The sequence below is a fragment of the Gavia stellata genome, chromosome 8 (genome assembly GCF_030936135.1).
Source record: "Gavia stellata isolate bGavSte3 chromosome 8, bGavSte3.hap2, whole genome shotgun sequence".
Lineage (NCBI taxonomy): Eukaryota > Metazoa > Chordata > Aves > Gaviiformes > Gaviidae > Gavia > Gavia stellata.
The window spans coordinates 43,534,052-43,550,987 of record NC_082601.1 but is presented as its reverse complement, the minus strand read 5'-3'; the positions used below and the strand labels follow the sequence as shown (position 1 = coordinate 43,550,987).

At 52.2% G+C, this 16,936-nt stretch overlaps 1 protein-coding gene across 1 annotated transcript in view; it reads right to left on the bottom strand.

Moving 5' to 3' along the window:
• The window catches only part of LOC104254150 (aryl hydrocarbon receptor), a 29,644-nt gene extending 13,806 nt beyond the window's left edge, over positions 1–15,838 (bottom strand). Inside the window, exons 1-2 of the mRNA XM_059820045.1 lie at positions 15,798–15,838; positions 11,449–11,636 (exon numbers count right to left, since the gene is read on the bottom strand). Coding sequence (XP_059676028.1) covers positions 11,449–11,636; positions 15,798–15,838 — 229 coding nt within the window. The remainder of the gene's footprint in view (positions 1–11,448; positions 11,637–15,797) is intronic.
• Positions 15,839–16,936: the final 1,098 nt, after the last annotated feature.

The window sequence follows — 16,936 nt, the reverse complement described above, 5'->3', positions numbered from 1 at the left end:
ATGCAGAGAGCATCTCCGGGACATGCTGTAACTCAGGAGCGGAGCTTGTGGCAAGGTCAAGCTGGAGCCAGTGCTACCAGGAGAGGGGAGGACCGACAGCCAGGGTTCTCCACTCCAGCAGAGCCGACTATGTGATGGGGAGATGCCACCCCCTAGAATCCCACCGACAGTCCCGGGTCCCTCAGCCTGACAAAGTCACACCTCCAAGGGACTGATGGCTAAGATGCACTGAAAATAACTGATGGCAGGAAGAAGAGGAGATCCCTGTCTGGTGCAAGGCAGGAAAAAGCAGGTGACAGACCATATTAGAAGCTGGCTAATTCACCCCCTATTTAAGATACTCGTTGAGACTCATTTCCACATGAAGCAGCTGAGACCACAAAGTTAATGGGATTAAAAGAAAGAAGTCCAATTAAAAGAAAGAGGTCCAATACAAGCTATAATACACCCACAGTAAAAGATTTGCAAGCTATAGTACACCCACATTTGCTGTTTGTGCCCAGCTTTTTCAGTCTCCTGCTGTGCATCTTTGAGAATTAATGGGAATTAACGTAAGATTAAAAAGACCATGACAAAAGTGATCTGCAGTTACTAGACAAATTTTAGGCATTTGCTGAAGCAATTTGGTGATTATTTATATCTTCAAAGTGGTGGATAGAGGATATCGGTGTGTAACGTTTAAGGCAGGAGGGGGAAATCCAGCTCTGTCCCGAACCCCTACACCAGCCAGAGCACTGGAGGAAGCTTCCTGCTGCTGGTGTGGTGCCCAAAGACTGGAAGGCTTTCATTCAAAAGGAAACCAGGGGAGATGTCAGCCAGGATCAGTAACATTTTCAGCATTAATGAATCAGGATGTGTCCTGTACAGCCCCAAGAGCATCCTTTTGGGTTGGCTTTCTTGCCTCTGCAAGGAGGTTTCTAAGCCCTGCAATGTGGAGGAAAGACCTCAAGCATGAGAAAGAAAGAAAAAGGAGCAAAGCAATCTAATCTCTTCACTATTTGCTCATCACATTCACGAAGGAAAACACAGCAATACAGCCACGGAGGCTAACACGCCCCTTGCCTCTGGCATAGTTTTGTCACTGAAAAAAAGTTATTGGTAAAAATCCTGAAGTCAGTTCTGCTCTCATGGACTCAGTTACACCGGTGGAAGATGACAGACTTCACCCATGGCAAGCATTTTTCTTTGAACAGCCTCCAGAGACACCTGGCATCAAGAAAACAGGAGCTCCCAGCTCTTCCAGCAACACCAAGCCATGCACAACCGTTTCCTTCTTGGACCTGATCCCAAATCCCATCAAATTAGCACCAACCTTTGCCTCAGCTGTTTAACAAGGCATCGTGCCAAGCAGACCAGGCTCATGCCATCCAAGTAAAACAGGCAAATGCAAAAACCACAGATTATAAACCTATTAGAAAAAGTCACCCAGCATTTTTCCGAGGAGCACAGAAGTGCCCAGGGGAGCACTGGCAGCCCCAAAGGCCACGCCAGCCTCTCCAACCTACTGCTGCTGCAAACGTTCCCACACGGTCCTGCAGGATCTTGCCCAGGGAGGGATTTAAGCTTGGCTCCTTTCACTGCATCAGTTACTTCAGGTCCAGACCCCTGCAGCTCTGGCCCATGGTAACAGCAAACGACAAGGATGTGAATAAAAGTTAATTTAATGCTGACTGCAGTGAGATTACTCAGTGAAACCTGCTGCCAGCTGCCCCGCAGCAGAGCATCGCGGAGCTGCACAGCAGCAGAGGTGGGAAGGGAGCTGGCGAGATCTCCTAGGTCGACCCCCTGCTCAAGCAGGGGCAGCCGGACTGGGTTTCCCAGGTCCATGGGCAGTCCCTAGCACAGGTGGCAGATGGGGATCTTGGATCTAACCTTCCTAACTGCACCAGTGCAGGGATGGCAAATGTCTGAGACTGCTGGTGGGAAGCACAGACCTGGGAGGGTTTGTCCTGCCCTCCTCCATGGGCAGGTGAATGGAGACCCCCTGGGACTCCAGCTCCCATGGTGGCAGGACCATGCCAGCCAGCACATCCTTGTGGGATCCATCTCTGCACTGGTACCTGCTGGTGCTGAAAACGGCAGGTCTAGGCCTTGCTGTGGAGCTAAGAGGCTGTCATCATGGCTGAAAGGTGGCAGCCAGCACCTCTTGGACCTGGCACAGATGAGCTCTTGTTCGGCACAGACCAAGCAGAATATCCCATCACGGCTGTCTGGAGAGCCACAGGTGCCCAGGGGAAAGGCTGCATCATGCAAGACCTTCCCCAGGTTCATCCTAAATGTATTTCAACGATGACATGGGCGCAGTCTAAAAATACATCCACACATATAAGTGTCAGCTACAACACTGACTACTCTTCACAGCTTGTGACCTGCCACCTCTGGCACACCAGCATGAAGAACAGCCCCTGAAGCTCATCCCACCTGGACAGCTCCTACCTGCAGCCTTAACCGCTTCTCTCCACCAAGCCAAAATCCCCAATAACCTTGTAGGCATACCTCTAGGTCTCCACAGCTGTGCTTCCAAGGTGCAGAGCGAAGCCTGCAAAGGAGACGGGCTTGCCACATGCCGGTTGGGTCACAGCCCCTGCAGGACACTATCCTGCCCTCCCTTATGCTTGGGCAGCAGCCCAGACTGGGTGTTCGGTGGAGGTTTGGCAGGAGATAGGACAAGGGGTAATGGCTTTAAGCTGAAAGAGGGTATATGTAGATATTAGGAAGAAATTCTTCACCATGAGGGTGGTGAGGCACTGGAACAGGTTGCCCAGAGAAGCTGTGGGGGGGAAAGTGTTCAAGGCCAGGTTGGACGGGGCTTTGAGCAACCTGGTCTAGCAGAAGGTGTCCCTGCCCATGGCAGGGGGGTTGGAACTAGGTGATCTTTAAGGTCCCTTCCAACCTAAACCATTCTATGATTCTATGAGATGAAACAACAAGAACACGTGTGTGGGCCACATGTTCTCAAAAACACACACATGGAAAATGGCACCTCCTGCCCCAGGCTGACAGTGGTTTGGGTGTGGGCTAGTGGGTTACAGGGAGGTACCCCACTATTTGCCATTTGTTATGCGTTGTTAGTCATCTCAAGCTTTGCCAACGTCCAGAGCATGGTCTCATACTGGGAGAGGGTTTTCCACTGGTTCTCTCTATTGCAGACCTCACCAGCTAGGTGACCTTAATCCAGGAAGAGGGCATGGCAGCACATACCCTAAGCACAGCATCTCCACCTTGCAGAGCATTTAAAGCCCCATTTTCTTGTTGCTCTCACCCATGGCAGAACCACATCTGCAATCCCCAGCATCTGCTTCTTTTGTTACGCGAACCCTAGGGGATGAACCCCAGCACAGATCTCCAGCTAGCTGGAGGTGTTCCAAGCCACTCAGCACTAAACAAATCCATCCAAGCTTTCACGAGATCTCACTGTCTGCAGCAAGTGGAGCTCCCGTCACACCATACAGAGCCCAGAGCATCACGGCAGCCAGCAGCACTGCTAACATAGAGACAAGCTTTTCTCCTTGGGCACTTACTTTCAAAGAGACAGGGATCAGCAAAGTCACTCCAGATTTATCTGGGAGACCATCGGACATAGGTCCAAGTGGCAACCACTGCAAATTCGTTTGCAGACAGAAGCTCAGCGCAGGTCTGGCAATGAGGTTCAGCCGTTTTTCATACAAGTGACAAAACCTTTATGTGCCTTTAAGGCAGGTTTTGATAGCACCAGCATTGTCATTGCTATCCACCAGCACTCAAAGGCTGGATCTGATGAGCAAAGCTTGGAAGAGACCAAGCCCTGAACCTCCACCTTGCCATGTTTTACCCATACAACCTTGGGCAAGATTGAAACTTTCCTGATGCTCAAAGCAGGCTCTGACCCTGGGAGCATGGAGATGCTTCATCTAGTTCAGGAGAAGAGCGAACATGGGACTGCTCTACTACTGCAGGTTCCCATCTGAGGTATAGCCATCTGCAGAAGGCAAGCTGTTCCCGTAGGTGTGCATCAGCCACAAGCTGGTGACAAGCGCATGCTGCAAAGCAAAGGAAGAGGGAAACTGGGTCTTTTGGGTCTATTCCTCCCCCTGACTATGAGGAAGAGTCAGACCCAGGGGAGATAGCCACCATCATCCTGCTGGCACTCAGCACGCATCACCCAAGGACCACCATGGCTTGAGACACGCATCTTCCATACGCCAAGCCTGAGACAGTGCTGCCTTCAGCTTCACCAGCAGTGGTTTGCGCAACCTCCACACTAGTCCTAGGAGAGCGGGGAGACAAATCCTGCCAACTTTCATACTGTAGAACAGCTTGGCTAAAATATGCCGAGATTTTAGCAACCAATTTCAAAGTCCAGTCCCACCCGACCCCAGGGGAAGCAGTGGTTCAGGAGCTGACAAGCACGGCCTATCCAGATGATTTCCCTGAACACCCGACTCCGAACTCGCACGCCAAATTTCCATATTTTTTTTTTTTAATTTGCACAGGGAAGACTGCGATACCAGGCAGAAGAGAGCTGTGCAACATCTACACCGCTTGCACCAGGGGACAGACAAGTTACAGCAGATGTGTGTATGCCCCAAATAAGCCTATGGAGTCATGGAGCTTTGAAAGCTTTCCTCTCAGTGCCTGAAGCTTGTCATTTCCAGCAAACTACAAGTTTTTCTGTTTTTTCATTAAAGCAGGGACAGAAGAGAGAACATTTAAAAGCAAAGCAGATTTAAAAGATGATCCAGTGAGTCACTACCCTACAACAGCAACTCCTGGTTTCCAAACAGCCCCATGCTTCAGAACCAAGTTCAAATCCCAAAAGCACTTTCTTCGAATTTTCAAAAATTAAATCCTTGTGAGCTTCCAGCTGCAATCCTGCTGCCTGCTTATCCAACTGCAGACCCCAAGCATAAGTCATGATAACCATGAGCCTCCACAGGTGGGAGAGGGAAGGACTATGGGTTGCCTTCCACTCTGTCCCACCCAGGATGCTGCCCCAGCATGACTGCTGCCTGACTTCCTAAACCCCATTAAATAGGTCTGTCCCCAAGCCACAGGCACATAGCACCCACATATCAGAGAAGATGCAGAAGGTTGGAACCCCCTTGCCCACATTTCTGCTTGTGTAAGCAGCCAGGCAAGTTGCAGACAACACAGGAAAGCTCAATCCTACGGCTGGAGGGAGCACGAGAAATGGAGCACAAGAAAACAAGGAGCCTCAGGACATCACCCTGACCCCACTTGGAATTTCCTTTCTGAAAGGAGAGTTTGGACACTGGATATCAGCCCAAGCTTGCAGAAGGACAGATTTAGAGGCGACAACACAGCCAGCCCACAGCGTGGTTTTCCTGAAGGACAACTAATTCAGTTGCATGGTGCTGTAAAACTCACCTCCAGGTCATCAAGATTTTAACATGAACTTACCATGAATCCTGTTTGCTTTGCCCGTCAGAAAGAGCGACCTTACAAAAGTCACCGTGCAAACGTTTATCCAGTACACACAAAAATCTGTGCAAACCCAGCTCTAAATCCAACATGCACAATAAGAGCGGGGCTCAGTTCCCTCAAAGTGAGGACCATGCTTGGTCTGAGATGCAAACTGGTGGAAACACCAGGAAAGGGTCATTTTTTCAATGAAGAATAGTCAACCCCCAAACCAGCACAAGATCAGAAAAAGATCAGAAAAGCTGTAGAGCTTGTCAGAAAACACTAACCATCCTTGCTGAGCTTTCAGTACATCCAGAGAAGTTGATACCATTTCTGTCCTGCTTAGAGGAGGTCTTATAAAAAGTTTCTAAAACAGATCCTTCTCCACCAGTCGCTGCTTGTTCATGGCATCTGCGTGGCAGATGTTTTATATTGACCTGGGCCAGCATCACAGGTACCACGTGCATTTTTATGAGCCTGCTGGTTACTGCAGCCCTGTCCACTGGCATCACAGGGGAGAGCTCCAGGAAAACCTGAAGTTCCTGGGAAGTTACCAGCAAAACCCCCATGCTGAACCTACAAGGGTCTCTGAAGCTATCCAGGGAAGGCTAGGTGCTGGTTTTCCTGCTTCAGGTGGCCAGGCAGCAGGTCTGACTGGCTTAAGAGGCCAAAAAGGGCTAACACAGAAGCTCTGACGAAAGGCTGCAGTCCGACAAGCTCAGCCTACACGCAAACCCGGTATGGCCAAAACAAGCTTCTGGACACCAGCACAAAGCCTAGCCAGCTCAAATGCCAGTGAACTTTCCCTGATAACTCAAGCAGGTGTTGCACGCTCTTCAGGACAGTGTAGTCCTCTCCATCTGGAGAGGTAGGTGTGTGGATCCTTCCACCACCCCCAAGAAGAAACCAGCCAAAGACCTGTCACCTCTATAGGGTCTTCCTGAGACAGTTTCTAAACCAGCAAAAGTCGTATCAGGGGCAGCAGGAGGAAATAGCAGCCAATGCAGACATACCAGGGAGGACCAGAGCATTGTTCAGAAGCAGCAGCATCCATCTCATCTCATCTCTCAGCAGTCTTTGCCCAAGCATTTGAAATTAAAAAAAAGCCAAGAAACCCACCACCAGCACCAAACCCAGTTTGGTTCATCTCTACTCCCAGAAGCACTGCCACAGGGTAGGCTGTATGGGAGACTTGACAAAGCAGGGAGGGAGAGCTAGCAGAAGGACACCAAAGGGTGGGCAGCAGCTAACTCCTCCTGCCTTTCACAAACAATCGATCTATCTCCTGCCCCAAAGACTTGAATGTCTGCTCCAAAGACACAAAGCCAAGAGGAGGCAGATCCTCGGGTGGGCTTTTTCCACATGCTGCGTTTCTTGTAAGAACTATCCCTAGTAGTACGTGGGATTTTTACTTTTAATCTGTGACACAGCCCAGGCAGGCATACGTCTAGGGTCATCTGCTGGCATCCACCTCCCTGCCAGACTGGTTATAACCACATACTTTGGCTCCACATAAACTCTATTAACCCTTTGCCTAGGAGAAAGGGCAAGTGCCCAGACTCCATAGAAATGCTTGAAAAGAGGAACTTTTTATCAATATGGCACCAATTAAAGCTGTCTGGAGACAAGGCAAGGGGCTTGGGATGCTGTTGGAGAGAGATGGAGGCAGCAGACAGGGACGCTCCCCCAGGCGATGCCATGCTCTCCTGCTGCAGAAGAGCACGAAGCAGAAGGCAGATGCACAAAGCAGAAATAGCAAAACTGAACCGGAAAGCATGGCACAAGGGCTTTCACCATCTCCCCGCAAAACGCCAAATGTGTTACACCACGAGCAGGTTGCCGTGACTTGCAGATGACATGGGTCTTCATCAGGCAGGGCTCGAACTGAGGTCGATCTTGATGAATTGGTGGGATGATCTGAAGTCAAACAAAATGGACAGGCTGGATCGATGGGCTGAGGCCAGTTGTATGAGGTTCAACAAGGCCAAGTGCCGGATCCTGCACTTTGGCCACAACAACCCCATGCAACGGTGCAGGCTTGGGGATGAGTGGCTGGAAAGCTGTCCTGCAGAAAAGGACCTGGGGATGTTGATTGACAGCCGGCTGAAGATGAGCCAGCAGTGTGCCCAGGTGGCCAAGAAGGCCAACGCCATCCTGGCCTGTATCAGAAATGGTGTGGCCAGCAGGAGCAGGGAGGGGATCGTGCCCCTGTACTCGGCACTGGTGAGGCCACACCTTGAATCCTGTGTTCAGTGTTGGGCCCCTCACTACAAGAAGGACATTGAGGTGCTGGAGAGTGTCCAGAGAAGGGCGGTGAAGCTGGTGAGGGGTCTGGAGCACAAGTCTGATGAGGAGTGGCTGAGGGAACTGGGGTTGTTGAGTCTGGAGAAGAAGAGGCTGAGGGGAGACCTCATCGCTCTCTACAACTACCTGAGAGGGGGTTGTGGTGAGGTGGGTGTTGGTCTCTTCTCCCAAGTGACAAGTGATAGGACAAGAGGAAATGGCCTCAAGTTGCGCCAGGGGAGGTTCAGGCTGGATATTAGGAAAAATTTCTTTCCTGAGAGTGGTGAAGCACTGGAACAGGCTGCCCAGGGAGGTGGTGGAGTCACCCTCACTGGAGGTGTTCAAGGAACATGTGGACATGGTTTGTGGGACATGGTTTAATGGGCATGGTGGTGTTAGTTGATGGTTGGACTTGATGATCTTACAGGTCTTTTCCAACCTTAGTGATTCTGTGAATATGAGTTTCGGGGCAGACACAGGCAAAGCAAGGGATGGGAGTTGGAAATCACAGGTGCAGTGGTCAAATGGGAGTAATTGGCCTGGCAGAACACGTCTCCAAGGAGGGGCAAGGCTGCCAGTGAACATGAACCCATTCAATGATGATTGCTTTTCCAAAGCAGTTCTCACACTGGGAAGCACATGTTGAGCACATCCAGTGGGAACCGCTCCTGCTAGGAGACAGGGGTCCCAGCTGGAGAGCTTGGCACAGGGATCACCTCCTGGGGACCAGCATCCCCAGCTGGAGAGGGCCCTGGGAGAGCCCCAGGGGACTAGGCATGGGGGAAAAGCTAAGGGAGCCAAGTTTATTCAGTCTGGGGAGGGAGAAGATGTGATAGAAGCCTCTAAGTATAGAAAGATGCTCATGGCTTCCTACCCTCCATATGCTCTGCCTTTTCACCAGGGTCCATCACTCATTCCATCAAGCCCAAGGCAGTGGAGACTAAACATGTCCCTGTCCATACGTCCTGACCCCACTCCATGCCATGCCACGCACACACACCAGTCCATGCCTCCTCAGCTGCAGGAGTCACCCCAGCCCTCAAGCACTGCTCCATGGTGTTGAAGCAACCGCTTTTATAAGCAGGTTATGAAAGCAATCCCTGGCAACATTTCAGGCTTTATTTGCACTGCAGCCTGTAGTTCATGTCCTGCCAGCGGACTACCCCTCCAGCCAGGCTCTGCACCCCCATTTTCCCCTCTTAGTCCAGACATGTGCTGGGTGTCACAGAGTCCAGCTGTATCAGTAAGGAGGGCTGATTGCTGCCTTTCTTTGAATGTCAATGAAGGTTAATGTTATGTCAGCACCACCTTGGATAGAAGGATCTGTCACATCCCCAAATAATCACATCTTGCCATCATGGCATTAGGCTGTCTACCCAGCTACCCACCCTGCATCTCACAGGCAGGGAGTGAATCCTATGTCCCATGTTTGTCCCCCAAAAAGCAGATGACGGAGGAAGAGACACTCAGCAAGGCTCGGTCTCAGTCCAACCTTGGCTTTGAGGAGCTCAACAGCATCCAAAGCACATCCAGTGCTGTGCATGCAGCAATCACCCCTCTTGTGCAAAGGCAGCCAGCACAAGACATTTTCCCTCTGCAGCAAGGTGCCTCTCCACACCCCCATCATGTCCTTTGGGGTCCTGCTCCAAGGAAGGACCTCCTGGGTCACAGCTTTTCTGACCCAGCCACAGTCAGCTGGTACTGGCACAGGCTCAGCAAAGCCTTCAGCAGCCGGCAACACTTAGGAAGACGTGCTGGAGGCGCTCGGGGAACAGCTAACACAAGAGAGGTCAGGCCAGTGCCTGGGGCCAAACAGCCAGCATCTCCAGAGCAAGAACAAGGGTCCATCACACTCACAGCCACACAGGGTGATTCACCAGCCACCCTCAAGTCCTTTGCAGAGGCAACACACTGTCGTGATGCTCCAACACTGCCCCAGGGATGGGAGTTGGAGGAACAGAAGGGAGCTGCTCTGGTTCCCACCCGAGAAACCAGCTCTGCCAGAGAGATCCCACCATTGCAGCCCCATGTGTGAGCTACAGCTTCAGGAGCTGAACCATCCACAACTCCTGGGCCTGGGAGAGGCTCCTCAGCAGGGTTACGGCATGAGCACATCAGCATAAGAGTTCCCTGGGCTATGGCTGGGGTGAGAGGGAAGCCAGCAGGTCTGTGCAGCCAAGGTAGCTTGGCTGGCCTCCTCTTTGCAGTGTTTTTCTTGCTCATAAAGGCAGCACCACATCAGGTCATGTGTAGCATGTACAATGGATCCCCGTTCCTCAAACCCAAGGTCTGCAGAACAACCCGGGACCCCCCCGCAGAAGTATTTTCACCAGCAGTAACTACCTCAGGTACATCAACAGCTGCTGAAAACCCAGAAGGCAATTGCAGCTGTGACCTGCGAGCAGGAGGAAGGGAGCTACACACACATGGGGGCAGAAACACCCCAAAATGCCCCTGGTGCCAAGAGCAGAAGCAAAAAAGCAGCAACGTCCAGCCACAATCACTCTCCCACTGCGGTTGGTGCCCTGTACCGGGGTCTCCACAGCAGCAGGGCTGCAGAGAGGCAAACACAAGGAGATCAGTTTTCCAGGCGCATCAGCTCAACCCTCCATCCTGCAAAAGTAAACTGGGTTCTCTGGGTATGAGGCATCACCCTCAATCTCATAGAAACGCTCATTAGAGAAGCATAATAGACCCACCACAGCTGAGCCCAGCAAGGCCAGGGTGGCAAGCACAGCGGTAAACCACCAACATCTAGACCCCTCCCTAAAGAAGAAAGAGGAGAAAAATGAGCTGACAAGATGCCAAACTGAACAAGGGCCTTAGGAGGAGCCTTGTCTAATCTGCCATCCTGAACAAACAGAGCAAGCCCTGTGCAACACCTCCTGCCCAGAACACACAGCAGCCCACCGATCCTGGGGATTTTCAGTTTAATTTAATTATAAACCGCAGTTCCAATTAGATGAGGGAAACATGCCTGTTCAGCAAGACACACAATGTTTTACCTATTGCTCCCTTGCCCACGGGCTGGCGAGAGCGGGACACAGAAGGGTTTTTGAACATAAAGGAGGGGTGGCATGGCTGCTAACGAGAAGTAGATGGAGGGGCTTTGCAGGAGGGTCTCAGCTGCTGGGCAGGCACCCAAGCTGCTCCCCTCTACCCACAGTGCCATTTCTGTGTCAGACACCCCCTCCGAAAGTGATGGGGCCAAGGTCCTCCGCTCCCTGCACTGCTCCTGACCTCTCCCCAGCCTCTCCCGAATCACCTGCCTGCTCTCCACCTCCGCGACTCAGTTTCCAAGACTGAATTAGGTGGTCTCACTTTCCTAAGGATGTTGCTTTTCTGAGACACCAAGAACCCGTAACTGACTGAAGAGGATTAGATTTGGGTGTGCAGCATCCAAAAATGAAGGGGATTCCTTCCAGAAGTGACATGGATAAAATCTGTGTCATGGCAGCAAAAGGCTTGAGGGGTAGATGTCCCACGAGCATAGGACCTCTCAGCAACCATTGCCAACTCCTCCACGTTTCTGGAGACATGGTACTTTCCTCCCTGGTTTTCCAGGGATTTTTCAGGCCAGTACCTTAGCTAAAGATCCATCTCTGATGCATTAACAAACCAGGGTCTGATACCAAAACTCATCATCGTACCTTCAGGAGACAACTCTCCATCCCAAGGCAAACATGGCTTGGGGTGGGATGTAAGCCACGCAGTGGGGATTGACCCCAGGAGCTTTTCATCCCTTGCAACACGGACACTCACCCATCAAGTAGCTCTTCACCTTCAGGTATCCGACAGCCAGACGGAGAATGGAGAGTTTATCAAGCCTGGTGCGCACATCTTCAGGGAAGGGCAGCAAGCCAGTCAGCTTGTTCAGCTCCTGGTTGAGTCTGTCTCTATGCCGCTTGGAGGGGTTGGACTTCACACCCTCAGGGGGTGGTGGTTTGGGGCTGGAAGAGGCAAAGGAGACTTTAATCAAACTGGCCCTGTCCAACAGGCTCTTTCCAAACCCAGCGTTGACTTTAGTGCAGCCGCAACAACAGTAAAACATCAGGTGGCCAAGGTAAGGCCATGCAGCAGGAAGATCAAGCTCCTGCAAGCCCACAAGGCAATGGCTGGAGGAGACATGGCCATCCCAGCTGGCCACCTTGTGCAGCCCCAGCATGATGTTCTCCAGCTGGAGTGTGGGGTGATCCTCAGATGGGCACCTTAATGTACAGCCTGGCTGAGACAGCTCAGCTGGATACTACAGCCTTGCTCCCACCACTGAGCCCTGGCAGGGAAAGGGACACTGCGGGCAGAGACCTACAAGGCATCAGAGCATCTCTTAGAGGTCTGGTTAGACTTTTCCACCCACACTCTGCTCTGTCTGCCCTTTCTCCTCTTCCTCCTCATCCCGTACCCTTCCCACACAGCAGGTCTCTCCCTGGCCATGCTCCACATGCTCACACTAGGTCCTCACCATGGCAAGCACTACCTCGGGTTGCTCAGAGGATTCAGATCAGCTGCTCTGCCTGCCCAGGACCAAGTAGCCCTTGACAATGAGAACGCTAACAAATAGCAAGAAAGGAAAGTGGGAAGGTCCAAAAAGATTTGTTTATTTGAATTTATTTCCATTAGCTTCTTCTAAGTTTCCTCTGACTGCTCAGAGCCTGAATCCGTTGCTTTACCTACTAAAATTACAAAAAGAAGCACATGTCAAAGTCAGTGACAGCACTTGGACAAAGAGATACTACATCGGGTGGTTTAGGGAACAGCACTTAGAAAACAGTAGATTTTTAAAATTTGGTTTCTTCCAATCTTCTCGTTTCTGATCCTTTCAGAAGGGCATTTCCAACCTAAAACAACATCTGATGCCAAACTCAGGCTCTGAGAACAACCCTCAGTCTGCAGAAGGAGCAGGGTCCATGAGAGCAGCTCTTGTCTGTCTTAAGCTCATAGGGGGTCCTGTCTCCATCAGCTGCACTTATTTCACAAGCTACAACTGATGTCCCACCCACAGCAGTAAGAGGTTAGTTAATGACTTTAACAAGTCTGAGATGTCACCTTCTCTCCTTTGGTTTTAATGTCAATTTGAATTTTCTAGCTTGAAGAAAAACCGTTCAGACTCCCCCTCTGCATTTGGTTAGATTGCATCCCCTAACATGCAACTCCTATTGTTTTGATGTAGTTTGTCTAACCACTAACTCCCTCTCCGCAGGCATCCTTGCTTCATAAAGCAGCTTCGGATAACAGGATCTGCCCATATTTAGCAGCAATTTAAGCTCTCCCCTTTACTACAGCTCTCGAATCTCATCTGGCAGGACTGCTCGCATGTGTGACAAGAGAGGAAATGAGTATTAAATGAAATGCAGCGAGGTGCCTGTTGAATTTTCATCGCAGAGAGCTACCAAGGACTCTTCTAAGCACAGACGGAAAAATTGTAGCATTTCTCCAGAAAAGCTCAATCATGCTGTTTTGTAACATAAGCATCAGGAGGGATATACCCTGCTTCTCAGAGAGGTTGGGTACAACTCATCACCAAACTTGTCCGTACGAGCTGGGCAAAACACGCTGGCACCAGTACTTTTATGTACTCCATTAACCAGTGGCTTAAACACTTTTGAAATCACAGACACTCATCAGGAAGGAAAAAAGGAAATAGTTTTCCTTTGACTCTGTTTCTGTTTTAAAAAGAAAAAAAAGAGAGGTGTGAAGAAAACGATTGGGTTTCCTAGATGTCCTTTAAAGGAAAGTCCTCTGCCCACTCACTATCCAAATCTAGCCCACAAACAGCCAGAAAGAAGGGAAAATGAAACTGGAGATGAGCAAGGAGTGCTGCTCTTTATGGGAGCGGGTAAGAGGCAGGTGTAACACGGTCTCTTGGATAGTCTGGCCACGCATTGAAAATGCTCTGGCTGAGACACACGGTGTGACACAGCCAGCAGCGAAGCACCAGACAGCTAAAGGAGGACACCCCAACATCTCTGTTCCTGCATGTCCCCAGCTGCAGCACAACAAGGTGCTTCACGGTCACCCTCGAGGAGAGGGATGACGAAGAGGGAAAGGGCTCTGGTGATGCCAAGCAGCTCTTTTGGCAGCCCATTCCCATGGGCAAATGCTGCACCCAGGAACTCCCACAGCCAGAGGCTTCACAGTTCTCCACCCTTAGGGATGCCGCAGGGAAACAGCTTCCAGGTGCTTATCGCTGACAATTCTGTTCGCTCTCTGACAGGCAGTTATGAAGCTCCTTTGAACTCTGTGCAAGTCAGCAGGCAGAGCCAGGAAAACAAGCAGCCCCCATCACACACACCAAGGGAAAGGTATTGACTTGAGCACAACCACATTATTAGCCACCAGAGAATCTGCACAGGTGAGCACCGCAGAAAACAACATTTCCCCCACTCATGGAAAAAGTGAAGCTTGGTCTAGTTGTTTAAAATCTGTTTAAATTCCCTTCCCTTAGGACTGTTTCCATCCACACTGCAGGGCAAAGCTCTGGCAGTCTCTGCCAGCACCGGGCACCGTGCAAGGCTGTCCCAGGGAGCGCTGCTAACCAAGCACAACCCCGGAGTTCAACAAAGCAGCTCGACGCCTACGCAAAAGCAAGGAAAAGGCATTTTAAAGAGGTCTGAGCCCCCATTCTGTTTGCGAGAGCCCTAATGCGGCACAGTCTTATGAAACAGATACGGTGCAAAGCTCACCGTGGAGTTCACGGTGAAGCTGCTGAGAAAAGCTGCTGACCCCCGTGTAGATGGGCCGGAGCAGAGCCACAGGGAAAGCTCTTCTCCCAGCGGGGCAAAGGCTGTGCCGCTGCTGCAGTGTTGTTTTTCCCCAGTTGCCCTTTGAACCGGGAACCCAGCAGGAAGTTTATCACTTGCAAGCTGGCAAGTACCAAGGGATATTAACTATTAACAACAGCTGAGGTTGCCTAAGCTGATATATTGTCTCCTAATTTTTATTACTTTTTTTTAATAAGTAAAAATCCCTGAGCAAACTGCAAAGGGACCAGAGAACTCCTTAACCCCATCCTTCCCTCCCCACCCGGCTGGCTGCACATCCCGCTGCCCCAGCCCTGCTCTGCCTGGCCTCTCCCAGCAGGACCCTGCCGCAAGATCTGCCCCGTCAGAGAGGAAAATAATTGTTTCCGATTCCCGAGGTTGGCCCTGCAGTACCAGGGATCGAGGTCCCTTCTGCTCCAAAGAGACACCTTCTCCCACACCCTGAGCCACGCGAATCCAGCCCAAACCCTCAGTCTGGCCACGCCAGCCCCACCACAGGGCTGGAATTGCTGCTCCGAGGTGAGCAGGAGAAAGGTTTGAGGCAGAGAAACTACCCTCAGCATCTTCACGCTTCTTTCAGGCTCCCTAATAAACACCCAAGAGAGGTTGTGGCTCACCTTCTCGCCATAGATTTATAACAGTGATGCTCCCTCCTTCATCCCAGGCTTGGGCTCAGCTTAACATCTCACCATATATTTGTAAGGTTGGTGCTCCCTCCTTGATCCCAGACTTGGGTTCAGCTCATCTGTCTCCCCCCACAGCCTCCCAGAAATATATACCTTTATTTCTTATACACCTGGTAACCTGAGGTAAACAGGCTGATGTGACTTTGGAGCAGGTACAGGGATCCCAAAGCCAGGAAACTCCAGCGACACATCATTATGCAACAGCTACTGAGCAGCATGCTAATTAATTATTAAGGAATAGGGATCTTTTGGTAAATAGTAATTGCTGTATTTTCAATTTACGCAGGCACTGAAATGTAAGCCAGCCTGCAACTCAAACCAGCTGAGCATCTCAAACTCCCCAACGAGCTTTCTCACAGGAACACTGGGGATGAAGGACAACCATCATCGGGATTTTTATTTTCCTCCGGCACACCAGAGCCTACAGAGCATTAGCTCCAATTAAGCCTAATTAAAACAGAGAGTAGCCTAAGCATGCCGTGTCCCTACCTCTTTTTCCTTCTCCAATGCTCACATCAGAGCAGCTTAACGCACTTCCCCAGAACCCAGCTGGCTCTCGCAGGCTGGTTTTCTGTCACCCTGCCCGCTCCCACACCCCATCCCCCTGCCACCCCCGGGTGTACGCGGGGGAAACACGCACACGGACACACCGACACACACCCACCTCTTCGGCACCGGCTTCTTCCTCTTCCTCCCGGCGTACATCCCGCCGGCAGCGCCGAGCACCGGCAGCGCCGAGCACCGGCGGACGCGCAGCCGGCGGCGGGCGCGGAGAGCGGGGGGCCGCGCCCGGAGGCGGGGTTTAAGGAGGGTGGTGGTGGGGCGGCCCCGGCCCCTTCCCCGCCCCGGCCCCTTCCCCGCCCCTCCCGGGGACCTCGGACCGGCCCCCCGCCATGCACCGGCCGGGGGAGGGCGGATCCCGGGCGCCCGGTCCCTGGGTCACCGGGCACAGGGGACAGCTGCCACCGCGCTCCCCAGGGAGCCACCAGATCCTGGGAAAGCCCGTGCCCACAGGTCACCCTGTCCAGGGAGCTACTGTGCCCATGGGCCACCATGCACAGAGGGCCACCATGCCCAGGGAGCCCCCAAATCCTGGGAAACCCCGTGCCCACAGGTCACCCTGTCCAGGGAGCTACTGTGCCCATGGGCCACTGTGCTCAGAGGGTCACTGTGCCTGGGGAACCCCCAAATCCTGGGAAACCCCATGCACACAGGCCACCCTGTCCAGGGAGCTACTGTGCCCATGGGCCACCATGCACAGAGGGTCACCATGCCCAGGGAGCCACCAAATCCTGGGAAACCCCATGCACACAGGCCACCCTGTCCAGGGAGCTACTGTGCCCATGGGCCACCATGCACAGAGGGTCACCATGCCCAGGGAGCCACCAAATCCTGGGAAACCCCATGCCCACAGGCCACCCTGTCCAGGGAGCTACTGTGCCCATGGGCCACCATGCACAGAGGGCCACCATGCCCAGGGAGCCACCAAATACTGGGAAACCCCATGCCCACAGGTCACCCTGTCCAGGGAGCTACTGTGCCCATGGGCCACCATGCACAGAGGGCCACCATGCCCAGGGAGCCACCAAATCCTGGGAAACCCCGTGCCCACAGGCCACCCTGTCCAGGGAGCTACTGTGCCCATGGGCCATGATGCACAGAGGGCCACCATGCCCGGGGAGCCACCAAATCCTGGGAAACACCATGCCCACAGGTCACCCTGCCCAGGGAGCTACTGTGCCCATGGGCCACTGTGTTCAGAGGGTCACTGTGCCTGGGGAACCCCCAAATCCTGGGAAACCC